A 26,283-nucleotide genomic window follows, 5' to 3' on the forward strand; every position below is an offset into this window, starting at 1 on the left:
ATTTTTTTTATTTTTACGTTACTTTACTCGTATTTTTTTTCATAAAAACCGTGTATGTGACAAATAAATACGGCATCTTAGCACTTCTAATTTCATTTTTCAATGAAATAAAAATGAATTTGAAACCATTTCCACATATTCGTTTCATTCGTTTATTTTTTTATTTGCCGATCGAATGTTATTCTAAAGAACTTATCAAAATATCAAACGTTTCAACGAAATTGAAAATATATTGAAGCAAATTATGTCCAAATATCGTTTCTTGTATTTTTATGACTGTTCCAACATATCAATGAAGTAAAATGGAAAATACCAAAACCGTTACGAAGCATTTGACAGAACAAGGAAATGATATGAAACTTTTTTTTGTTGTTTTTTTTCTCCAAATTTATTGAAACTTTTGTTCGTTGAATAAAAAAATGTAGTCATTTTGTCAAAACGGAAAACATTTCAATTATAATATAAAATACAATCGATGAACAAAGGGTGAAATATCATCTGTTGCCAAAAAATGCTTCCAATAAATAGTTCTTAAAACAGTTTTTAAATTATACATAGAGGTATAAATAGAATAAGTGGCATAAGACAAAAACATTTTAAATACGAGCAAATAAATAAATATTATATATATATTTTATAAGCACAGAAAAATGACATTTAAATACTGATATAAAAAAAAAATATACTGATATAAAATACATTCATCCCCAAAAAATTTTAAATCTAATATAGATAAAGTCTCTTGTATCAGTGATGATTAAAACTCATCATCACATGGTAAGTCACAAGAGTTAAATCGAGATCAAATGACCATGAGCTCATAAATCCTCCAATAGCCGATGGGTGTGGGAATAAATAAATAAATAAATAAGCAAATAAATAAATACGTGGATTGTATTTCATGTAAAATATTTGCATAATATAATATAATAAAATCATGTAAACAAACAGTGGCCAGGCACAGTCCAAAAAAATCACTCATCCCGAACACTTCCAGGAGAGTTTTAGGAATCCTGAATCTCTTGTTCTCCTGAAGTAATGAGCATGCCCTGGAGGCTGCGGCTGACGTCCTTGGCGAACTCTCTCAGCTGGATAATGGTCAGATGTGCTGCCACTTGGGACATGTAACCGTTTTCAAGTTTAGGAGCCAAATCCTCCCGCAGCTGGCTTTCGGAAACCTTCACGGGTCCAATCGACGCCTTGATCAAATGCTGCATCTGGAGAATCGGACAAAAAGAATTTGAGAAAAGGTTCACGGCGAGAAAAAAAACAAAGAGCCCACGGATTTATAATGGGGCGATTTATGACGACCTTACCTTGTGGACGTGCAGTACCGTGTCCCGCAGGTCGTACAGGATTCCGCTTTGCTTCTTGGATTTAAAGTGTACCTGCTCTGTGATCACCTTCAGGAGAAACTTGTGCAGCTTCAGACCCTCGGCAATGCGACCCAAAGAGGTGTCCTGGAGATATCGTAGTGGGGGAAGACCCAAAGAGAGTTACTCACTTGTCCCATGAATTGGTACACTCTTCTGTTTAATCAGGACTGCAAGCATTTCTAGAAAACTTCACCCTAAACGGTTTTGGAGTCGAGTAGAAACAGAACGTACCAGTGTGAAGTCGTCTGAAATGGGTTGAAGAGGACTCGGTTGGGGTAAACCCAGAGACTCCTTGAGGAACTGCAGTGCGCTCAAATCGTTCTCGTTTAGAGACAGCGTCTGTTTAAAAAAAAAAAAAGGAAGGGAGGTTATTTTTAAATCATGTTCAGGATGTAGGGTCGCGAATTGTGCAAGTGTCAGCGCATGCTGAAAAAGCCCCTGCAAACGCAGCAGACAAAAATCTATCCTGCCGCATCTTACCATAGTGTGGATCAGGGATTTGTGCACGGCGGGGATTTCACCGAGGATCTTCGTGATCAAGCTGAGGGCGCTCTCGGCAGCGTCCTGGAACTCGGAGCCTCTCGTGACCTCCATGTCGAGCGTATGTTGAGGCTGCGGTACGGGCAGAGGAAGAACGACTCCTCCGAAAGCGCTCAGAGCAAGACACAAACCTGCAGAGGAAAGAGAACTTGGATTTGAATCGGATTCTCGAGCTGCAACACGATCACTGGAGCCAGCGCCTGGCAACACGGTAGGAGTGGCTGAAAATACACAAGCCGTGGATATACAATCCGAGAGACCAAAGTCTTCAGAACCACGTGGAGGATCCAGAGACAGAGGCAAGATCTTGCAGACTACAAACTACTTTTTCACCACAAACAGAGGGCTGCTTTGCATTACTGAAACATTCACTCACAGATCCTGAGGTAAAATGTACAAGTACTCACCTAAAAAGGCATACATATTATCTTTCTCTGCTTGTTAGACACTTTCAGTCAGTAATACTGGCCATCTAAAGCTTGCAAACCTGTATAAGTAGGCATCCCCTTCCATGACGTCATAGGAAAATTTCATCATGTTTCTCCTTTTTCCTTTTCCTTTTTCTTAGTGATCACTACTTCGGAATATAAATTGAAACTTACCTTCTACTTACGTTTCTTCGACTTTCTTCTCGAAACATTTGCTTTCTTTAAACATCACCTTCAAACAGTCACCCTTATTGATGTTATAACACCTTGCCCGAGCGATGATCTGATAACTGAGTCAAAATGATTTTGTGGTTTAAAAACTAAATTGTGAAATCAGAGTCGGTGTTTTAGACTAGGTAGATGTAATGCCATGTAACCGATAAAAAAAAATTATAATAAAATAATTTCTGGGGAAAAAGGAACGTTTTTTTGTTTTTTTTAATGAACATAGGGAGTTTAAATTCAAGCTACTACTGGGTTCTTCTAAACCAGGTCCTGGTACTATGTTTGGGTCCTTCTAAACCGGGTCCTGGTACCATGATGGGGTCCTTCTTAAACGAGTCCTGGTACAATGATTGGGTCCTTCTTAACCGAGGCCTGGTACAATGATTGGGTCCTTCTAAACCAGGTCCTGGTACAATATTGGGTCCTTATAAACTGGGTCTTGGTACAATGATTGGGTCCTTTTAAACCGGGTCCTGGTACAATATTGGGTCCTTTTAAACCGGGTCCTGGTACAATATTGGGTCCTTATAAACTGGGTCCTGGTACCATGACGGGGTCCTTATAAACTGGGTCCTGGTACAATGATTGGGTCCTTCTAAACCGGGTCCTGGTACAATATTGGGTCCTTATAAACCAGGTCCTGGTACCATGATGGGGTCCTTCTAAACCGGGTCCTGGTACCATGATGGGGTCCTTCTAAACCGGGTCCTGGTACCATGATTGGGTCCATCTAAACCGGGTCCTGGTACCATGACGGGGTCCTTCTAAACCGGGTCCCTAACCATTTACTACTTGCTTTTATCACTTTTGATTATTTACATTTTACCTGTAAGTCGTTACCTAAATGAGCATGTTAATGCCCCCCATAAACCCTGCACAAATCGCTATACAACAGAAGCTAATTGAATATCATTTGTTTCGCAAGATATTTCCAGGATAAATCTTAATCTTGGCTTTAATGTGACCCCCAAAAAACAGCACTGCACACTACATCCACATAGTATATATAAATATATATATATATATATATATATATATATATATATATATATATATATATATATATATATATATATATATATTGATATATATATATATATATATATTGATATATATATATATATATATATATATATATATATATATATATTTATTGATATATATATTTATTGATATATATATTTTTTCTATTTACATGTTGTCAAAACATTTTACATGTCATACTCTGTATCAATGTGTATGTGACAAAAAATAATGTGATGCGATTACATCATGCAGTTCTACATTTCCACCTCATGCCCAAAGTTACGCATGTTCTCCAGATGAACGTTTAGTGTTTCCTTGGGGTTTCCACGTTTCCTCCCAAAACGTACCAGTGGTCATTAGAGACCCTGAGCAATTAAGTTAAGACAATTAAGTGTGAATCTGTTTATCCACTGCAAATAATTACTGTACACACAAAGTGGCAGATTTCAGCCATGTGCCAAATCTTTTTTTTTTTTAAAGCATTCTTCTTCTTTTTTTTTTTTTTCTTTTTTTTTACATTTTCAGAAGTGGAAAAACTTGCAGAAAAGTCCACCAACCCTAACCCTAACCCACACATTTGCATTAATTGTAGATCACTGAGAATGTATCGTTCTGATTGGATCCTCCGGAAACGTTCTACAAAACGTTATGTGAGTTTTATTGTGTTCCATTTACAGGAAAAATACTTTTTAAGCCAAATTATGGAACAGAATATTTGTATATGCATATATAATTTTTTTCAAGCTATACATATAACCACTTCTGCAGATGAGAGATATTATAATTAAATATTAATGATATATGACAGGATGTGATTTTGGATCTGTCTGTCTGTCTGTCTGTGTGTATTTGCCCATTTTGAATCATACCCAGAGAGGAAACATTAAAAAGGGGAATAAAGCAATACATGGAACAAATTGTCCTCATCAGTATGACTGAACAGTTTTGCAACTCATTCTTCACGGAATCAGAATGTAGTCTGCCTTAGAATTAAGTTCAGGTGTTTCTACACCTCAGATGTGTTTGCGCAGGTTAACATAACAGAAAACGCACTAAATTTGTAATAACGCTCCTGCCCCCTGCTGGTGCAAAGTATAAACACAGCTGTAATTTCTTTATTCCACTGTGTGTATGTCTGTCATGTTTTATGTGTGTCTGTCTGCTTATTCACCACAACATGCAAAATCATCTGCTCCTCACGGCCCACAATAAAAGTGACGCAAGGTTCACTTCAGGCTAACTTATTGCACTTTGTTCCACAAAACCAAAATTCTCAAGAATCGCCGAAGATGACATGGTCATGTTTAAGTAACAGATTCTGCTAGAATCATTCACCCCTCACAGGAAAGTGTACCAAGATAATAATGACTCAGTACCAGTGAGGCTTTTACACTTCCTTTTTAAAGTTTCAAAATTGGACCAAAGATTGTAATGTGACATTCGTGATCACATGGTGGAATTCCCATCATGATGTAATTGAAGGTCAGGGCTTCATTTCGATCGTTATTCAACTTTACATTTGTCTTTTAATACTTATTAATTCAATTTGGGAAATAAATAATTGGTGTATACAAAGAAAAGAAAAAAACCTGAAGTTTTAATTGGTTAATACACATTTTCTGTTATAATAGCCCACTTTTTTTCTAAGAACATCTAGATTTTTAAGTGTGAATTGTGGAGACACATATGGCTGTAGAAGTTGAGGTACCCCAGTACTTTTGGCCACGTAGTGCATTTCTAGAAGACATCTCAGCTATATAATTTTTTTTTCAACTAAATATTATATACATTGTTTTTTGCTATGTACTGAAAACAAACTAAAGATTAGAAATGTCCCCACTGTGGGATGAATAAACGTATAATCTTAAACCAGACATTTCATTTTCATGTAATAAAAAATATTGGAACATATAACCAACAGGTCTTAAACCATTAACTAGCTTTAGTATTCCTTTCACTTGTGAGTCTACAATAAAAAAAAAAAGATAAACTAACATGAAGACCAGAGTGATGCCTATGGGAGAAAAAGCGAACGTTTTGAGGAAAATGAATAAAAAAAAAAAGTGCCTTTGCGCTAGCATCAGGTAAATACGATGGAGTATTAGAGCCACTGTGGGATAAAAAATTTAAATAAAACTGGAAGGGGAGGGGCAGGGAATTAACGAGTTTAAAACCTGAAATGTTCGAGTTTAAAACTCAAACTTTTCGAGTTAAAAACCCGAAATTTTCGAGTTTAAAACTCAACATTTCTGAGAAAAAAAACTTTAAAATTTCGAGTTTAAAACCTGAAATTTTCGTGATAAAAACGTTCTTTAAAACTTTTCTATCAAGGAAGAAAACCGCATATAATACGAGTGTATTATGGCCAATATCTGATAAAAAAAAAAAAAAAGAACTGGAAGAGGATGGGCAGGAAATTTTCCCAGTTTAAAACTTCGAATATTGAAACTAATATAATAAAAAAATATTTTTAAATTAATTTATTGAGGAAAACAATGTAAAATGTATTTAAAACTCAAATATCTGTGGGGTTTTGGTTTTATGCATCATGTTTTAAAAACCTCCTTGGTTTTAGCAACAGGGAAATTGCTAAATTGCTCGAAATTTCTGAGTTTAAAACTTTTTATTTTCTTCATGTAAATTTTCTTAACATGTAAATTTCGATTTTAAGATTTTCCTGTTTTTATTTTAATTTTTTCATCCCATATTGGCCCTAATACTCCATCGTAAGGTAGAGCCAGAACAACAATCCTGAAAAAAAGAGAAAGAGAAACACAAAACAGCAATCAATAAAAGAAACATTCTTAAATATATAAGGGTGGGCTGGTTCAAATAATAGGTGGGCAATCAGTGGTATTGGCCCCAACACCTAATCCAGGTCTTCTCATAACTAATATTTACAAAATGAGTACAAATCTAATTAAAGTTCAACAGTGATAATAAAAACATCAAAAACTTGGAACCTTGAACTGTATTTTAACTTCAATCTACAATCAACAACTGGAATTTGTTATGGATTTCTCATGGACCAGGATCGCTAAATTCTTAATTCTTTTTATGCAACATGGTGTGACGATAGGGGTTTAGGATTATTGACAGTGTGAAGGAGGAACTCTCACATGGTGCTGAAGACACACCAATTACCAGGGCTGTTACATACAATTTATGCAACTCCGGAAAAGTTTTTTCAAAACTTGCTAGCAAAATCGCTAACTGCCGAAATGGGGCCAGGAGATGGCTGTGATTGGAGGCACTTGTTGAAGGCTAAAGAGCAGCAGGGCTTGTGGAGTGGAAACTGAAATTAGCCATAGCTTCTGATGTGCTAAAAGCAGCATCTCTAGAGATACATCCAGCACTAGCCTTCACTCATAGGTGTAAAAAAAAACATACATCACGCTTTGGGTAGGACTGTTGCAGACTGATCAGGGGTTTTTTTTAGCTGTAGGCTGTCCATCCAATCAGAGCTGTCCACCCAATTTTAGCTGTAGGCTGTCCACCCAATCACTGCTGCCACCCACCCAGTGTCAACCTCATCAGTGATAATACAAACAAGTTCTGGAATCGAGATGAACCACAAACACGAAGTGAAGTAAAGTGATGTCAGAATGTGGGATAGTAAAGGAAAGGATCTGCTTACGATCCAAAACATATGAGCGGTCACTGGTGAAGCATTGTGGTGGTGGAACTTATAAAGGTTAAGAGGTGCCAATAGGCATCGTATTATGATATGACATTTTGTTCCAGCAGGTGGCACTGTTCTCATACATTCGGTGAGCAGGAAAAGAACGCGACCACACACACAAACACACACACACACAGACACACACACACAGACACACAAACACACACAGCTCTTGAACTCTCCATCCCCTTGTGTGGAAGGTGAGCTGCACTAAAATGTAAGTGAACCTGAGGCAACAGGTGTGTTTTTGGTATCAGGCTATAACATTACCTGTCATACCACACACACACACACACACACACACACACACACACACACACACACACACACACACACACACACACACACACACTCCAACCAACAGACACCCTATTAGTTTACTTTTCCATTCAGCTGTCTGGAACAGGCCCTAATGTCTTTTGGCTACAGGTGCAAACCGTACACACAATCCCTGTGTGTGTGTATGTGTGTGTGTGTGTGTGTGTGTGTGTGTTGTTTGACTTACATTCCTGCAGCTGATTGTTTTCTCTTAACATGTTTTGTATGTCCTTGTCTGTGTGTGTGTGTGTGTGTGTGTGTGTGTGTGTGAGAAAGAGAGAGAGAGAGAGAGAGAGAGAGAGAGAGAGAGAGAGAGAGAGTTAGATGTCAAAGAGGAACGACTTACCATCTATATTTCAGTAGTGCTTGTCAGACGCGCCTTGGCTCCTTCGATCCCTCTGAACTCAGATTTTCTCCGCCGGTCTCGTTTCCTGCTGCCCGCGATGGGTTTCGACGTTCTGCATGTTCCCCTCTTTTAAATCAGGAGCAGGGTTGTGTTGTTTTTTTTGTTGTTGTTTTTTTTGGGGGGAGGGTTCGGCACAGAGCTAACACACACACAAAACGTGATTCACCAGCATCCATGACAATGACACCACTTTTCAATTCAATCCGGTTTGATTTGTGGTGAATTTGAACAATGGACATTATCCCAAAGCAGCTTCACACAGATAACGAGGCCTTTGAGGGTGTCTGATCACATCTCCTGGTCTTATACAGCTTCTAACGTTGGAGCGAAAATCGTCCCATTTGGACTCCACAGAACTTTCATCATTTCAATGTCCAAGTCAATTTTTTTGGCTTTTTCCTAGTTGCATATAAACGAAAAGGAACGTAAATACTACAATGTACAAAACTTGCAGGGACACATTTATAAATTTAAAATGTTCCTTTATTATTATTATTATTATTATTATTATTATTATTATTATTATTTCTACAAAGCTGCTTTGTCTGTTGTTAAAAGACAACTTCCCAAATGAGGTAGGTCAGAATGAGGGTTTGACGACCATCTGTACGAGTCCCTTCTGAACGCCCACAATTAGTTATCATAACTGATTAGTTTCTGCAGTAAAGCTGCAGTTCATCAACCTGCCTCTGGATGGTGTTCTCTTAAATCGGAGGCCACTCTGTGCAGCTGTGGATGGTTTCTCATCAACGACATGGGGATCCATGAAATTATGGAGTAAGAACAGGAACTCTGAGGATGGATTTGGACTGTGGTTAATGTCAGACTCATGACTACAGTTTGCTTCTGATCTCCATCACTGCACCTCAACATCGTTTATCTGTAATAAATGGACATTCGGTGCAACCCAGATGAGGATGAGGTTCCCTCTTGAGTCTGGTTCCTCTCAAGGGTTCTTCCTTATGCCGTCTCGGGGAGTTTTTCCTTCACCACGGTCCCCCCAAGCTCTATGTCGAAACCCACGTAGAGAAAGGTTATCTATAATAAATCTGCAACATCAACCCTTTTTTTCTACAATGTCCAATGAATGTGCTGTTTATAAACACCTGGAACCGTAGTAACATACATTTCCAGTTCGATCCAGAGTGAGAGGGCTGTTGTGAACATTCCTGGAAGACCTTGCTAAACTTCATTTGTATGTTATATGGAGAATACAGTGATTTTAATTCGTGGCTTGAAGAAAGTCTGGGGAAAAATGGCGACACCGGGAGTCCAACAGTTCTGGCACTACTTTACCTTGGTGTAACATACAGTACAGTTTTGTCCAACAGCTTACATTTATGCCATTTGGCAGACTGTCCAAAGCGACTTACAGCTGAGCAGGAGAGGGTGAAGGGCCTTGCTCAAGGGCCCAGCAGTTGCAGCTTGGTGGTGGGATTTGATCCTTCCGATCCAAAGTCCGATGCCTTAACCACCAAGGTACGATTATCCATAGAGGCGCAACAATTTTCTAAAACTCGTGCAAGTAAATGCAATCTAACGGCCCTACTTGATCTCAGTGGGACTTTATCTCGAACTCCAACGAACCGTATAATATTTTTCAGTCAGAAAACATCACCGGCAGCTTCAACTTGTCAATGCTGCTAAATGAACATGGTATAAGGTGCTAATCCACGGCTAAGTCCGAAGCCTTGCACCATTTTAATGCTCTCTGCTTCACCTCAGGCCATTATTCACCTCCTCACTGCACTGTAGATGCACAAGATTCCTAGCGCTGAAGGTGTCATCTTACATAATCCACTACAGAAATGTTTATCGTTAATGGACGGCCATAAACGCTTCAGGACTGAGTACCGTGTAAGTGATAATGTAGGTAGTAGGTGCATGTGTTGGTAATTAGCGGCTGTTTAGCGGTTCAGGAAGCTTTTAGGTGTAAACCTCTTGCTTCATATTAAAACTGCAAATGTATGGCCTCACAGACAAGGAGAGAGAAAAAGAAATCAACTGCACTACCATCCTATTTAATATTCCACCCCTCCCCCTCCTTTCGATTATGGACGATCGTCTTCCATTTAGCTCTCCTGAGCTAATCTCTAATTGATGCCACCCGGGCACTTGGCTTCTTCACCACCCAGTCTGCTGGCTTCTATTTTCAGCTCTGCAACTAGACTAGGTCATGTTTCTGTTTTTTTTTCCCCTCACTCACTCAATTCTCCAGTTCCTGCAGAAACGACCTTTGTCTAGAAAGGAATCTCCTTGTCAGAGAAGAAGGGCAGAAATGCTCAGTTCACTGGTTCACTGGTTCTAGGTCTTTGGTACTTGATGGCTGGCTGCTGAAAGATGGATTAAACTCAGAACCAAGTCTATAAACTAAATATAATTCAATTATTCCGATTGTTTAGCAATGATAACCCACGTCATACAATATACATACAGCAGCCGGAAATTATTCACAGCGCTTCACTTTTTCCACATTTTCATTTAGGTTCCCTGGTGGTCTAGTGGTTAGGGAACCAACCCCAACCACTCTTAGTGCCGGTCCCAACCCCAGATAAATGGGGAGGGTTGCATTAGGAGGGGCATCCAGCGTAAAAACACGTGTCAAATCAAACATGCGGATGATCCGCTGTGGCGACCCCTAATGGGAGAAGCCGAAAGAAAGTTAATCTTGGAATTCGTGACGTGAACCCACAGAGACGATATCTTCAAGGAGCTTGTGTGCAGAGACTTTGTTATGCTGGGAAAGGATTGGGTCTCCTAGTACAAGTCCTAGTGCATCCAAAGACGTTCTATACAGGAAAAGGCGGATGTCCCAATACTTTTGGCAGGATGGTGAGGGTATGAATCGGTGATGTCGAGGGCAGGATTGGGATCCCGTGAAACAAATCTGGTTTGCCGCGGGCGGGAGAGGCCGGTCAAGCAAATGCCGCTCGCGTCCCGCCGATCCTGCGGACACGCTAATTGTAATGTATGGTTTAAAAGCTGTTTATTTGATTTTAAGGCTAATAAAAATGTAAATAAATAAACAAATCCCAAGGTGTTGGTCATGTTCGGGGCTTTACTTCAGCACTGCTTTATTTTATCAGTTCAATAGTTTGTCTGTTAATATTCCGTTAATTGTTGCCCTAATGTTTGTGTTAAGTTTCCTAGTAAAGTTTGTGTGAAGTTTTTTTACACAAACTCCATATAAGCTGTGAGAATCGCGCATACGATAGTAATTAATCATGTTAAAAATGGACTAATTATAGTGTTATGCATAGAAATGATAATAAAAATTATGTATAGCTACAACGGGCTATAGCTGTAACGCGACGATGTTAATCTAGAAAGCAGTCCAGCCGCCGGGTCATGATGCTCTGAAACATGGTTTTCAGTAGCGATCTTATGATTATGGATATCGAAACATTACAACATTTCACCCTTCTGTCAAATTCCACCTTTAGAAACATTTCCAAACTTGCATTGTGTAAGTGAAGTACTCAGAGTGACGTGTGTGTGTGTGTGTGTGTGTGTGTGTGTGTGTGTGTGTGGGTTTGTGTGTTAGAGTGTGTGTTCGGAGACTGCAACTTAGACGCATTAGCGCACGACGCTGTGTAAACAAGGCTGTTGAAAAACGTCTCGGAGAACGTGGACTAACCTCACACGCAATCGCATGATGCAATGAAGCTAATGATGAAAACCTTCCCGGCGATAATGATGTCATGAATATTCTTTGAATAAATTTGAATGGCTTTTAATTAAATGTGAATGAAACATAAAAACAAAACTTTGTGTTATGTTTTTTTTTCCCTCTCACACCTTCATTCCCGTCATCACTGTGGCAGCAGATGATATTTGCACTGTGTCTATGTTTATACTGAGTTAACAAGTCTCCGGGATGCCTTTCACAGCTTTATGTTCATCTCTTGGCCTCTCGCTGTGTGTGTGTGTGTGTGTGTGTGTGTGTGTGTGTGTGTGTGTGTGTGTGTGTGCGTGTGTAGTTGAATCGCCAGCAAAGGTGAAGTTTGTCGTCGGAAAATAGAAACGTTCTCAGGAACGACAACAAAAAAAACCCACCAAGGTGTCTAACACTCTTTTTAAAGTGAATGTGGAACAAAGAAATCCAACACAAAAAAAGGACAAAAAATATCAGATTTTTCTAAATACAGTGGAACCTGCATACAAAAAAAAAAAAACCCACACACAAATTTCATATATACAATCCAATTAGACCTAATCCTTAAACCAACAAGCTAGCTAGATCTACCACTTATCTCTATTTACCAGCTAGCTTTGTTTACCAGCTAGCTCTATTTACAAGCTAGCTAGATTCACCACTTAGCTCTATTTACAAGCTAGCTAGATTTACCACTTAGCTCTATTTACAAGCTAGTTATATTACCAAGCTAGCTCTATTTACAAGCTAGCTAGATTCACCACTTAGCTCTATTTACAAGCTAGTTATATTACCAAGCTAGCTCTATTTACAAGCTAGCTATATTACCAAGCTAGCTCCATTTCCCACCTAGCTATTTTTACAGCTAGCTACATTTACAAGCTAGCTAGATTTACTTTTTACATGCATTTGGAACGTAGTCTTTTTTACACAGATGCTTTACATAATTTGTATGTTTTTTTGGTGCAAACAAAAATATCGCAAGGATTCCTGGGTTGTGAAGTTGTTTTGTTGTATGACCACCAGTCTTACATCCAAAGATGTCCACAAAGTATTTCAGAATTTATAAGCAGCCATTATCTCTTCTGTAGGAACTGAAACTTAAGTTTCGGCTGCACATACGTTAAACAAATGAACTTTTTTGGTGCCTTTTTTTTGCACGCGATTTCTTTATTCCAAACAAAAGACGGCACTGGAGATTTCAAGAAATGAATTCGATTCATGAAAACAAAGTCAGCTTATTCTCCAAGCCCATTTGCACGTCTTTATGCCTTATTGTTCTGCATTTTTTCAAATCCAGCTCATACAGTTTCATTTCATGACCACAATTCAGGTTCTTGTGGCCTGAACCTGGTTTGCATAAGTAGCTTTTATAAAACTGCCTGATATAAAAATGGAAATGATACTGTAGCAGCGAACGCAAGATAGACTGCTATTCTCTTGCCCTGCTGAATAATGAGCTTGGAAGCCATTTTGCTCAATTGAAATTAAATTTGGAGGCGTTAATTAGATCATTACGACTAGGATTGTTCATGAAGCGATCTTCCACAATGTCCTAAAGTCCTCTTAGATTTTTCTCACACACACACCACACAGTTTTCCTCCGCAGTCTACATTTTCTCTAGTTTGAAACTAGAAATCTTGAGGAAACAGAGAAAACAATATCTGGCAACCTCAGCTATGTGAATTGCGTGCAGATAATAATAGTCTGAATAGATATCCTGGACTAATCATGTGCTTAACTCTGAATACACATAACTTTCCTCTTATTTAACTCACCCTCCTTATAAATACCCTCCCTACCCCCAAGTTCTCCCAAACCCTTAAACAAATAGGTATATACACCAAACAGGCAAAACATTATGACCCCCTGCCTAATATTCTGTTGGTCCTCTTTTGTTGCTAAAACAGTCCTGACCCCATTGAACATTAACAGCTTTAACTTCTTCAGCAGTTTGAGTTACAGGAGCTCGTCTGTTGGATCGGACCACACGGACCAGCCTTCGCTCCCCACGTGCATCAATGAGCATCGGCTGCCCACAACCCTGTCGCCGGTTCACCACTGTTCCTTCCTTGGAACACTTTTCAAAGATCCTGATCACTGCAGACCAGGAACATCCCACAAGAGCTGCAGTTTTGGAGATGCTCTGACCCAGACGTCTAGACCTTAGTTGTCGAAGAGGCTCAATTTTCACACACCACACACACAAACATCATAATTCTTCAGTTCTGTTTTTAATATTTGGGTTTGGGGTTTTTCCAATTTACATTCTTTTGAGGCAATTAGTTGTAAGTAAATGGGTTTAGAACAATTTGAGGTTTGACACTGTACCGCAGTGAAGATTTCCACTCACCCATTTGCAACACATTCACTTTTTATGAGAATATTAAACAGTGAGGGGGTTTCTCCTCAAGACAACTGAACAAAACTGATGGCACTTTAGTTACAGGTTAATTATCCGCTATCTTAGAAATGATAAAACTGTTTTGTCTGTCTATGTACATCAAATGGGTGAAATATTGATTGGTGGAGTCTATTGATTTGCTTGCTACAGGAAGCACCTCGTCCTGCTCATGGTTTAGGTGGCTGTGGACCCTGTCTCATGTACACCACGTATAAGGCGTGAATATCGCTAGGATTACAGGCCAGCATGGACACACACACACACAAAGTCATTCACGCTAAGAAGTATTTCACTGAACCCCGATGCACCCTTCAGCATGTTTTTAAGACGTTTGAGGTAAAGGACCTAAAGGAAAACCAAATCCTTAAGTGTGACATCACATCTACTGTACAATCAAGGAAATTCCAGGACCAGGACAGGGAACAATACAATCAATGACTGTGTTCAACATGCTGTATATTTCATCGGTAAATATTTGAAAAACAATCATTTCCACCTGAAAAAGCCGGAACTGGTGCATTTTTGCTTCAAAAAGATTAGTTCTGCTAAAAAAATTATCTAATTATACATATCAGAACAAAACACTGACTTTTACTAAGCATTTATTTCCGAATCCTAAAAAAGACTGATGTGTACATTAATGCGTGGCTCAGTTCTACAACTGAATGTAGTCTGAATGGATACACCATCAAAATCTTTCATGTTTTAATACCATAATGGAAGTGAGTGCTTTCTTAATGCTACATGCTCCTGCAAATAAATGGGGAGCCTTAAAAAATATAACCATAGGAATGTAGAGGAAAGTAACAAAACGTCCTCCTTCAAATGCATTCAAAACAGACAAACCACTCAGCCTGGGCAGACTTAGAGCTTGGCTGGTCCAGGATCAATTATTTATTGAGATAACATTAGATGACCCCTGCGATTCTCTTGCTATGCTGGCATGTAGGTTCCCTGAGGAGGTTTTGTCTTTGCCTTGCAGCCTGCAATTGAAGACTTGCAGCAGGATTATTCGGACTGCTGTTTGTTTTCCAAGGCTGGTTCCATTCGCTTTTTGATGATACGGAGGGCTGCAGCAGTCAACCAAGTCAACTCAAGCCTGAGATGGTAATCAGGTTATTGGCTCTTGTACCAGGCTAGACTTTTGAGAGTCTCAATTGCCCTTTGCTTGCCTGAGAAGCTTTCCCATTTAGCGATGGTCTGCTGTCAAACAACAGTGCTAATGGTGGAAGACTCCTCAGATTTGCCCTGCTTGCTTGGCAGAGACTTGAGATACTCCAAGTGGCGCCTGGCATCTTCTTGATTATGCCGCACATAGTAGACCAGGTAGGAGATGACCATCGTGAACCATCCAAACATGGTCACGAGCATTGCCACGTCTGTGGTCTTTTTACGGACCACACATAAGTCCAAGTCTTTGGCCAGCAAAAAGGGCACACCTTGGGCACCTGAGTCCTCAGGTTTTGCTGTTTGGCAAACAATGCCGGTGAGAGCCACAGTCTCCAGATCGAGGCGTGGAAGCGCCGTCTGTAACCGGCAGTCACAGTGCCAGGGGTTGCCGGTCAGATTGGATCGAGCTTTCACTCCTTTAAAAGCCTCAGGGTCCAGTGTTGTCAGCTGGTTGGAGGACAGGTCCAGGAACAGCAACGAGTCTGCCAGACCCCGAAAAGCTCCGGGCTCAAGCACTGCCAGCTCGTTGTTTGAAAGATCAAGTTCGGCCAGCAGAGAAAGATCTTGAAAGGCGTTGGCAGGGATGCTGGTCAGCAGGTTGTAGTCAAGGTAGAGGTGCCGTGTGTCGTTCGGGATGTCGCTTGGGATCTCAGAGAGGCGCAGGTTGCTGCACCGCATGGTCTTGCCCCCGGATAGACCATTGCTCTCAGAGCAGTAGCAATGCTTTGAACAGGAGGTGGCTGCATGGTGGAAGCACAGGGTCATCAACACCAAGCTGTGTAGGAGCAAGCACATGACCATGGATTGCCGGAGCAGCCAATAGGACGGCAATGGCATGATGAATTAGGGGCATAATCCTTTCAGGGGGTCAGCAGGAGGTCTCGCAATCACGTCTAGCAAAAAAAAAAAAAAACAGAATAATATCACAAGAGGAATGCTTGTGGTCCATTATTTTTTATAATGTAATTTGTTATCCATATGGTCTTCCCATCTTGCTATACTGCAACATCTGATCACTGGCCATCTTTCTAAGCTGGCTTTGTGAAATCTGGTTGCCAGTTATTTCACCAGCTACACTTACATTTCTGTTAGTGTGTGTGTACATAACCTACTTTGATTGCCCTCTAATTAACACAGAATAAATTACATCCCTTATACCTAGCAGCACACACCACACACACACACACACACACACACACACACACACACACACACACACACACACACACACACACACATACAGAATAACAAGCTGCCGATTGATGGCTGAAAGCTCCTGCGAGCTGGAGTGTGTTATTTCATGCACAGATGGAGGCTAGCTGCTCTAATTGCTGTAGGCAACAGGGATCTCTCTCTGTTCCTCTCTCTCTCTCTTGCTTTTTCTATGCTTTTGCCAACCTATAAACCTAGTTCAATCTTTAAAAAAAATTTATTGCTTTTTGTAATAGAGATGTAAAGATTTCAGCCAGAGGGCATGAATAAATACATTCCTCTAGTGAACACTGAAATTGTTGCAGCACCTTCTTATATCACAGTTCCACCTTTAGGATCCCAGAAATGGAGGATCTCGTTCAAACCAGGGTGGAGGGGCATGGAAAACAAGGAACTATAATTCAGTGTTTATTTTTCTTTGACATCTAAATTTCTTTTGAAAAGATTCCTAAAATAAAGACCGTCTCTCTCGGTACTCAGTGTGGAAATGCTAGTGTGTGGCATGCCAATGCGTATGCTAATCTGGCATTTAGATAAACATACAAATGCCGTGGAGTCAAATACAGTCCATAGTATTTGATCTATTATAGCAAGAAGTACATGTTTTGATTTCTTTCCAAAAGTTCTGTCAAGCTTTTAAAGACTCCATGATTTCAGAATCAGATGTTACAACCGAAGAGTCTGCTATTTAAGCTGTGGTTGCCATTTTGGTCATCCTATCCCACAGATGGCGAGGACTGTAATCCGCAATCGTTTCACGCAAGACGTGGTTCACTTTGTCTTAAGTGCTAGTAATTGTGAGGGGCAAATTGTTTTCGCCTGTTCTGTATTTCGGAGGCTTAACAAAAAAAAATCCTGTCCTGTTAGGCCACGAAGACAAAACACTTCCACCCTCGACTGTAACTGAAGTCAGAAAACAACACGTGAAAGGTTCTCTAAATAAAACACATGCATGACTGAAAAACCTTTCTATCCCTCTAAGACAAGACTAGGATGTCCTGTGCATCTTCGAAACAGAAGACAAATGGCTTAAGAGGCAACGAAATCCACTTATGCTGATTGAGAAACAAAGAAATTGATCTCAAAACACTCCTAAAGCTCCGCTGACGATTGTGTAGTGTTGGCGTGTCTCGCGCTGTTTTGAAGTGGAGGCAATAAGACGCCCGGTGCTATAAGACGCCTGGGAAATGAGCCCGGTAATGAAGTCTGAAAAAGCTAGAGAAAGCAAAACAAAAGAAGAAAAGGACAAAGAAAAACAAGTCCTGACCTTAAAAGCTTGATCACGGGACTCGCCGTATCAGGCGTCGCCAAAAGGTCCGTTAGGAAGTCGACCCCTGATGTTTATCAGCGCTCGTTTTTCAAAACAGCCAGTTACGAATCGAGACCCTATTCGGCTCGAAAGGGGCGTCGCTTCACCTCCTCGCGATAACACGGCTTAAGCGGCGGAGCAAATAAAAAGCGAGCTGATAAGTTCTAAACTGTAACAAGAAACTTTGTAACAAGAAACAAAAGATGCAAATCAGACACTGGACAAAGAAGGCGATTTTTATGTCACAATTTGGTTCAATTTCGTTACAGTGAGGGGGAAGAAATGCGTAAAATTGCTTGTGGTTTTTTTTATTATTATTATTAACGTCGTTTTTTATTATTAACATCTTCCATTATTTCCAAACCATTTCAAATGAAACGCTTGCATGGTTTAAATAAAAACTAAAAAGGTTAAAAATAACACCCTTTTTATTTTTATATATATATATATATATATATATATATATATATATATATATATATATATATATATATATATATATATATATATTTATTTATTTTTTATTCAATTGAGTAAATATTTCAATATGCACAAATTCAATGGTTTAGATCAAATTAAATAAATGAAAAAATTTCACGAGTGTTTATATTTATTAATACAGATTTTATTTTTCTCAATATCTCAATATATTTCATATTTAATCTTTAAAATTAAATATTTTATATTTCTAAATATATGTTCCACTTAACTGTTTTCCTTATTTCAGTATAGATTAACAAATGTCTGCATTTAAGAAACACGCAAGAATTATTTATTTATTTTATAATGAATCAAATTGATTTATTAACAAATGAAATGAACAAAATCAGCGTTTTCTACCCCCACAAATGGTGAAGTCAAATAGCTTCGAGAAAGAATGTTTTTTTTTAAAACCTGGGGTACAACTTGAGGTCTTCGCTATGACTTTTACGACTTGTTAGCAGTGCGGTCTGAGGGGGCCTGGGACACCCCATAAGGCATTAGGGACCCCCATTACAAGTAAAAAAAATAGAGGTGGGTCCCCAAGATTATTTTAGTAAATATATGAATTACACAACAACTGGGGACCCCCATAAGACTTAACTCAATTTGAGCACTGCTTGTTAGGACGAGTTTCAACAATTATTAGACCCAATACACACTGGAACCCTTGCTGACGTGATTCACGTGCTCTCTGAGGTCACTGTAATATGCATGATTTGATGAGTAACCTCCATCAATTGGAACACTGATGTGATGATTTGCTGACGCTCGAAGGTTCGTCCCCCTGCAGGATCCCTGAACCAATAAAGCCGATAAAGCCTTACAAGAGATCGGTGAAAAAAAAGACGGACTTCCAGTGAAGCTGACTCATTTCTGTTATGTATTATTAAACCTGGGGTTTACTGTTACTACCTCAAACGTTGCTCATTTTCGTACATCAGCATGTCTTGGAGTGTTTTACTGCCAAGTGTTTTCCTGTAGGAATTTGCATTTAAGCTTTTAACGACACACTGCTTATTAGCTGACTGGTTGACCTCCAGTTACCTTCCACCACCTCGCAGACTTTCTCTTTTCGCTCCCTCCCCCACATATTAATAATGAGCCTCGTGCAACGTTCACCGCGCGGTCGAACAGAGGTCACGGGTTCACCCAATAGCGCCAGGACCACTTAAAGCCGTAGAGCTATTAAGAAAATTGAAGCGTATAACACATCAATCTTATTGCCTTATTGCCGTGCCCGTCTTCATTAAGCTGTTTCGCTGCGCCGTCTGCTCTTCGGCGTAGCGTAGCCACTCTTCCAACATACAGACCGTCCATAAATCCAGTATTGACATTCAAGACATAGCTGTCTGCAATCCAGAGCACACACACACACACACACACACACACACACACACACACACACACAGTCTGAATCCAATAATCAGCCTTTTCCAGTCGTACGTTGTTCCTCCAACAAAGTTCTCCCTTTACTTGAACTGGGAGACCCAAACCTGTTCCAGCCAACTAATGCCCCTGTGCATCTCCCATGAAGATCTGCTTTTCATGGTTTGGAGGAGAGATCTCCTGCTGTAACGCTTATGTAAATTATGTTCCGGTGGCTGCAAAACTTTTGTCCATATGGTGATAGTAACATAGTAACAGTTCATTCTCAGATACTTGATTTAACATTTACAGAATGAGTCTCCAGTGTTGGTGTTTGGTATTTGAGATAAAAGTTATTTAACGACAGGAATTTCATGTGTAGGTTGAAACACAGTCATTAATTGAAACAGAAACAGCTGTGTTGGATGCTTGAAACTGGGTAAGGTGGTGCTGTGGGAGATGTTCATGTCACAGCTCATACACCATGTTAAGACTCGGTACAGCAACAAGACAGTAGTTAGAGTGCATCAGTAAGGTCTCTCCCGCAAAAGGTTTCAACGCAGACTGGGGTTTCAAGATTAAGCTCTTCTGAAGAACCACAAAGAAATGGGTAATGCTGAGGACTGTAGACGCAGTGGTCAGCCAAGGAGACTTAATGCAGCAGATAAAAGATGCATAACGATCATGCCATTAGTGAAGATAAGGAATGGCGGAAACCAGTGGGAGGTACAACCATTTACTGTCTGGAGAAGTTTGGCCAGAAGTCAAAAAGCCATACCTCTGGAATGGAAACAACTCAATTTTGGACAAAATCATAGGAACTGAGGAGCAGGAAAGTGGCAGCAGATGCTCAAGACTGATAAGACAAAATCTAAAATATCTATGTTTGCCTGAAGAGTGGTACAATAATGAGTGGGGAACAGTGAAGCATGGTGGAGGTTTCCTGCACGTTTGGAGCTGCATTTCTACAAACGGAGATGGAGATTTGGTCAGGAGTAGTGACGTCTTTAACGCTGAGATATACAGGCCGATTCTCATCCGTTACGCCGTACCATCAGGGAGGCGTCTGATTGGCCCCCAAATTGATTCCACAGCAGGACAATGACCCCAAACATACAGTCAATGGCGTTAAAAACTTTCATCATAAAAAACGAATCCTGAAAGTAAAAGTTTTGACCCCCCACAGAGCCTTGATCTCCCTGATCTGAGAAGCCTACATCCAGATTTCTGGATTGTTCTCCAAGATGTTTGGAACAACCGAGTTCTTTTAAAAGAATTATTTGTTCACTGATTAAAATAATTATCAAAGCATTTTCACTTTACAGTAATTTACCAGACCTGCCTAAAACTTTTGCACACTATTGTAGATCATTGTTCACATGTACAACATAATGCAGTATATAATAATAATAATAATAATAATAACAATAATAATAACAATAATAACAATAATAATATAATAATAACAATAATAATAATAATAATAATAATAATAATAATAATAATAATAATAATAATAATAGGTTAAAAAAAATAGAAAGCCAATTAAGTCAATGGTTCACGTTACACACGCACGCGCGCGCGCGCACACATACAGACTTACGTTTGTATTTCTCGCGCTCGTGACCGGAGCAAAAAGAAAGTTCTCCTTTACATCTTCACTTCATTTTGGACGAAACGCACCAGCGCGCGCGTGTGAAAGAGACTGTGCGTGTGTGCGTGTGTGTGAGTGATGGAGAGAGAGAGAAAGAGAGAGAGTGAGAGTGAGAGAGAGAGAGAGAGAGAGAGAGAGAGAGAGAGAGACGCGAGCGCGTGTGTGAAAGAGTGTGTGTGTGCGTGTGTGTAAGTGAGTGAGTAAAGTGGCGAGAAAGAGAAAGAGGGAGACTCGCGAGCGTGTCGAGAATCACCGACAAAATGACTCGCTCGCGCGCGCGAGGAGAAACCTTCCGCTCAGTTTCCACGCAACCGAAGTCGCGAGCGTTACCGTCGACAGGCGCGAGCGCAGGAAGGAGGTCCGAGTCCAAGTGTTCAACCAATCAGCGGCCATTTTCAATTCATCATCACGTGCTTCATCAACATCATCCTCATGATCATCACCATCATTATCATCATCATCACCCTCATCATCACCATAATCATCACCATCCTCCTCCTCCTCTTCATCATCATCATCATCATCACCATGATCATCACCATCCTCCTCCTCCTCTTTATCATCATCATCATCATCATCATCATCATCATCATCATCATCACCATCATGATACTTTACATCCTCATCATCCTTTTCCTTATCATGACCTTCATCATCATCATCATCATCACCACCATCATACTTATCATCCTCATCATCATCCTTTTCCTTACCATGACCTTCATCATCATCATCATCATCATCATCATCATCATCACCATCATCATACTTATCATCCTCATCATCATCCTTTTTATTATCATCATCCTTTTCCTTATCATCATCACCCTCCTCCTCTTCATCATCATCATCATCATACTTATCCACATCATAATCCTTTTCCTTATCATCATCATCATCATCACCATCCTCCCCCTCTTCATCATCATCATCATCATCATCATCATAATCATCATCATTATCATACTTATCATCCTTATCATCATCATCATCATCATTATCACATCAGCATCCTTTTCATCCTTCTCCTCCTCCTCCTCATTATCGTCATCATCCTCAATATCTTCATCACTTTTATCATCATCATCATCCTCCTCAATATCCTCATCATCCTCCTCATCATCATCCTCATCTTCATCATTTTTTTCTTCATCATCTTCATTCTTACTCATTATCAACATCATCATCTATCTATCTATCTCTGTTTTTTTTCTCACACTCCTTTTTCTTGCTTTTCTAAAATGTGGAATGTGATGGTGGTCACACAGAAAAGTGGGGACACTTTTTGGGGTAATAATAAAAAATAATTGTGGGTAATGTTTAATTAATGCAGTTTTTTTTTTTTTTTAATTGGTCCAATTAGAACAGAACTTAAGACTTATTGTGTATTAAAAAAACACTTCATAAGGTAGTTTCATGGTTATTGGAGCTTTTAAATTAAATATGAATCTTCCTCTGGACATCAATTCAAATGATTCTTTTCCCCCCTTTTTCTCTATCAGTTCTTCTTTTGAAGTTCAGGATTGGAAAAGATCACGGGAACCTCCCGGTGAGCCGGAACGCTCCAGTGCTCTTTACCTTCCGTTTAAAACCCGGGTGCCGAGTCGGCGGCCATATTGGTCGCTCGCTCGCGTCCCGTCGACGCCGCATTGTGAGTCTGCAAGGCGTGATGATGGCTCCTGTCCGGGGCTTTTCTTCATTAGTGAGGTAATGGTAGTAGCAGACATCTAATCCATGGTTAGTCTACACACACACACACACACACAAAGGCAACACAAGCTTCGAATTGATCCATGGTCAGCTTCGGTGCTTTAGGACTTGGTATTAAAGGATGTGTAAAACACAATGGAGACAAAAACAGTCCGGACCTGAGGTAATGTTCACCAACGAATACTCACAAAGAGTCAAATAGAATCGAATCAAATACATAATAACAAATCCACAAAATATTATTACATATCAATGAAAAATTGTGCTGAATAAAGCAAATAAGGTGTGTATATTGTTCGAATTGTTGGACCAACCGTATATAGACTCTCGCGAGTGTCTTCATTCAGAGGGACTCCTGAAGTCTGAGACTTCAGAATTTGTAGCACTTTCCTGAAGGGAGCAACGCGAGGTTCATGTCTAGTGTGGTGAAGGTGTACACGTTTGGAACTCGTTCTTCCTCCTGATCCTGAGGGACGCGTCAATATGTGACGAGTTGGGAATGAGAATGTGTCGATGTTTGCGATTCAAAAGGGACATTCGCTGTTGTGACAAAAGAACACCAGGCAACTGGGAGCTTTCTGAGAGCATTCACGAACGTTGCCTGGACTGTTGCCTAGCATTCTGACATCGGGTTTTTGTTTAGACACATTCGCTTTGTTGCAAGTAACTAGGAGGCGAGCGAGGAAAGGGCTCGACACAGAACCGTTAGCTGAGAACAAGGAACAACAACAACAAAAGAGCCATGTAACATTCTTTTCTTCTAATCTTCTCTCAACCATTACCTAATTTTCTTTTCCCCTTCCCCTAACGTTCTCTTAATGGTCTCCTAACAGTCTCTACCCTTTTCCCCAACATTCACTTCCCTTTTCCACAACATTCACGTCCCTTTCCAGAAACGTTCTCTCACATTCACATTTACATTTGCGGTATTTAGCAGACGTCCGTGTCCAGAGCGATGTAAAAAAGTGCTTTGAGTCTCTATCGATGAATTAATCTACACTGGTACGCCAGATTAGTCTAAATCAGTCTACAACTCTGTTGAAAGTTTTTCTTTTGAAAGCAAACTTGGAAAGTGTTAGCTTAAGTGTTTCAGGAAGAGGTAGGTCTTTACCCGTCGATTGAAGATAGCCAGGGACTCCTGCTCAGACATCTAGGGGAAGTTTGTTCCACCACCTCTGTGCCAGAACAGAGAAGAGCCTTGAAGTATACTTACCTCTTCTTCTGAGAGAAGGGGGTACCAGTTTAGCAGTGCTGGAGGATCTCAGAAAGCCTGGTGCATGATGGGGTCTGTGAGGTAAGATTTAACTGGTCCATTTTTGGCCTTGTAGGCATCAATGTTTTGAATCTGATACGTGCAGCTACTGGAAGCCAGTGAAGAGAGCGCAGCAGTGGGGTGGTGTGGGAAAGCTTTGGCAGGTCGACCTGCCAACAGAGAGCTGCAGGAGTCCAATCTCAAAATGACAAGAAACTGAACAAGCACTTGAGCAGCCTGTGTGGACAGAAATGATCAAATCGTTCCAATGTTGTAGAGATGGAACTGACAAGAACGAGTCACATTAGCAACATGTGAGGAGAAGGACAGTTGATTGTCCACAGTGCCCGCAAGGTAGCGATCAGTGGCTAAAGTGGGGAGCAGAGAATTATGAAGAGTTATTCTGATATCCTGTCCTGAAGAGGTGTCTTAGGGGTCTCTTCCCCTTCCCCTAACGTTCTCTTAATGATTCTTATAACGTATTCTCCCCCTTCCCTTAGCATTACTTTTAACGCTTCCCTATCGTTCTCTTCCCCTTCTTCTTATGTCCCCTTAATGCCCCTTTAAAATTCTCCAAAAGTCTGATGTAACCTTGTTTGTGGGGGAGGGGGAAAGTTTGTGACCCAGATGGTGAAACTGAACAGCTTTGGCCAGTCGCCTGGGACACCCATGAATATGACAAAAAGATGGAAGGGAACATTCAGTTCATCAGCAGCTCATTATTGAAGCTGTTGTGATCCACTTGTGACACATGGTAGCACTAAATAACTTGAAATGGTCCAACAACTGGTTAGTGGGAATTTCCAACAGCACCTCCCTGGTGCATTCTGGGAAGGTTCATTTTCGGTTACAGAAAATCCTAGAATGTGATTATTTGTTTCCCATAATAATAATAATAATAATAATAATAATAATAATAATAATAAAGAGCAGCAATGTGTGCAAAGGGAGGAGACAGCAGCAGACAGACTGCTGGAATAGAGGGATGGAGAGAACATATTTGTCCCGGAATCAGGTTTAATTCTGATAATATGAGGAAGGGATTAATATCCAAATATAGCACAAAGTGATTAGGAAATCAAGAACGAGGGATTTTGTAACTGTACAAAATAGATATTTGTGTGTTTTTGTGAACAGTCAAGTCTATAAATATAGAATTTTTGAAGGGACAATTTGGACAATGATAAATTACATTTTCATTTGGTGTCAAAGTCTTTGCAGTAAATACTGTATTTTTCTCTGAAATCTGGAGGACAAAGACCTCACCGGGGGCTGGGTTCCTCCTGTGGTTGGTGCTTATGGCAGGCGATATATCCTATACCATTGTGTGCTTCCATCTTTATGCTGTTCGAGTGTGACCTTCAGGTTGTGCACACTTTTGGCCATATAGCTGATTTGGACACACATTAATGTTGCTTAACTGGTAGGTTGGACTCTGTGGTCTTTATATTGAGAGTTAGCAATAACAAAAACGATGTTTGAAAGCCACCCTTAAAACCAATTCTGTCATAAAACACTGTTAATGTACAAAGCTTTATAAACCTGACTGTAGTATGTCTTATACTGTACAGTGGCCAGTGTCACAATAAGGCCCTATATAGCTAACTTTCAATGGCCAGAAGCTAACTAGCTAAATTTCTCTCCTCAGGAGCTCTAAATATCTATATTTGTATCAAACATGCCGTAGTCCACACTAAAAGGTTGATTCTGTCAGATTTCTTTCTTTCTTGATTTCTTTCTGCAAAAACTGTTTTGTAACAAGGACCCATTTCCATTCAAAAATGAACCACTGAACTTCCAAAGTTCCTCAGCTTTTTCACTCAATCTTATAATCGGTCTCAACTCTAAGCCCTGTGATTTTCTGGCAAATTTTCTATCGTAAAAATTCCAAACCATTAGATGCATCAATTACAAGTAGAAAAAATGGGGCACGACCCCACAAGAACAGGACATCCCTCTAAATTGTATAAAAGGACAATACAGAAAGAGAGGCTGCCAAGACTGCCAACATTATATTGGCTGCAGGAACATCTGAGGAACATTGAGATTTGAAGCTCTAGTCAATAG

General features: G+C 40.0%; 2 protein-coding genes across 5 annotated transcripts; both read right to left on the bottom strand.

The window, feature by feature from the left end:
• Positions 1 to 512: 512 nt before the first annotated feature.
• On the bottom strand, positions 513 to 8,033 carry csf3a (colony stimulating factor 3 (granulocyte) a). 2 transcript variants are annotated; one of them, XM_083556104.1, is made up of 5 exons: positions 7,942 to 8,033; positions 1,857 to 2,047; positions 1,608 to 1,715; positions 1,317 to 1,460; positions 513 to 1,217 (listed from the first exon to the last, which is right to left on the bottom strand). In XM_083556104.1, the coding sequence occupies exons 2-5, from the start codon at positions 1,968 to 1,970 to the stop codon at positions 1,005 to 1,007; spliced, it is 579 nt and encodes a 192-aa protein (XP_083412230.1). In that variant the 5' UTR covers positions 1,971 to 2,047; positions 7,942 to 8,033; the 3' UTR covers positions 513 to 1,004. The 2 variants fall into 2 exon arrangements, with proteins under 2 accessions (XP_083412230.1, XP_083412229.1); XM_083556103.1 differs by lacking the exon at positions 7,942 to 8,033 and adding an exon at positions 2,324 to 2,738.
• Positions 8,034 to 12,823: 4,790 nt separating this feature from the next.
• lrrc3ca (leucine rich repeat containing 3Ca) lies at positions 12,824 to 21,566 on the bottom strand. 3 transcript variants are annotated; one of them, XR_014536122.1, is made up of 3 exons: positions 21,204 to 21,566; positions 14,546 to 16,124; positions 12,824 to 14,370 (listed from the first exon to the last, which is right to left on the bottom strand). XR_014536122.1 is itself a non-coding variant. In XM_083557195.1 (2 exons), exon 2 carries the CDS (start codon positions 16,066 to 16,068, stop codon positions 15,268 to 15,270), a length of 801 nt encoding a protein of 266 aa, XP_083413321.1. In that variant the 5' UTR covers positions 16,069 to 16,124; positions 17,711 to 17,834; the 3' UTR covers positions 14,647 to 15,267. The 3 variants fall into 3 exon arrangements, 1 of the variants encoding a protein (XP_083413321.1); XR_014536123.1 differs by lacking the exon at positions 21,204 to 21,566 and adding an exon at positions 19,280 to 19,572; XM_083557195.1 differs by lacking the exons at positions 12,824 to 14,370; positions 21,204 to 21,566 and adding an exon at positions 17,711 to 17,834 and having other exon boundaries at positions 14,647 to 16,124.
• Between the last annotated feature and the right edge of the window lie 4,717 nt (positions 21,567 to 26,283).

Source organism: Silurus aristotelis (genome assembly GCF_946808225.1).
Source record: "Silurus aristotelis genome assembly, chromosome: 12".
Lineage (NCBI taxonomy): Eukaryota > Metazoa > Chordata > Actinopteri > Siluriformes > Siluridae > Silurus > Silurus aristotelis.

What these genes read in the sequence shown, in the direction of transcription:
- lrrc3ca (XM_083557195.1), bottom strand. Translation starts at nt 16,068, where the DNA reads ATGCCATTGCCGTCCTATTGGCTGCTCCGGCAATCCATGGTCATGTGC.
- csf3a (XM_083556103.1), bottom strand. An exon ending in AATCCCTGATCCACACTATG is followed by an intron (nt 1,716 to 1,856) that starts GTAAGATGCGGC and finishes TTTTTTAAACAG; the next exon opens with ACGCTGTCTCTAAACGAGAA. An exon ending in TTTCAGACGACTTCACACTG is followed by an intron (nt 1,461 to 1,607) that starts GTACGTTCTGTT and finishes CGATATCTCCAG; the next exon opens with GACACCTCTTTGGGTCGCAT.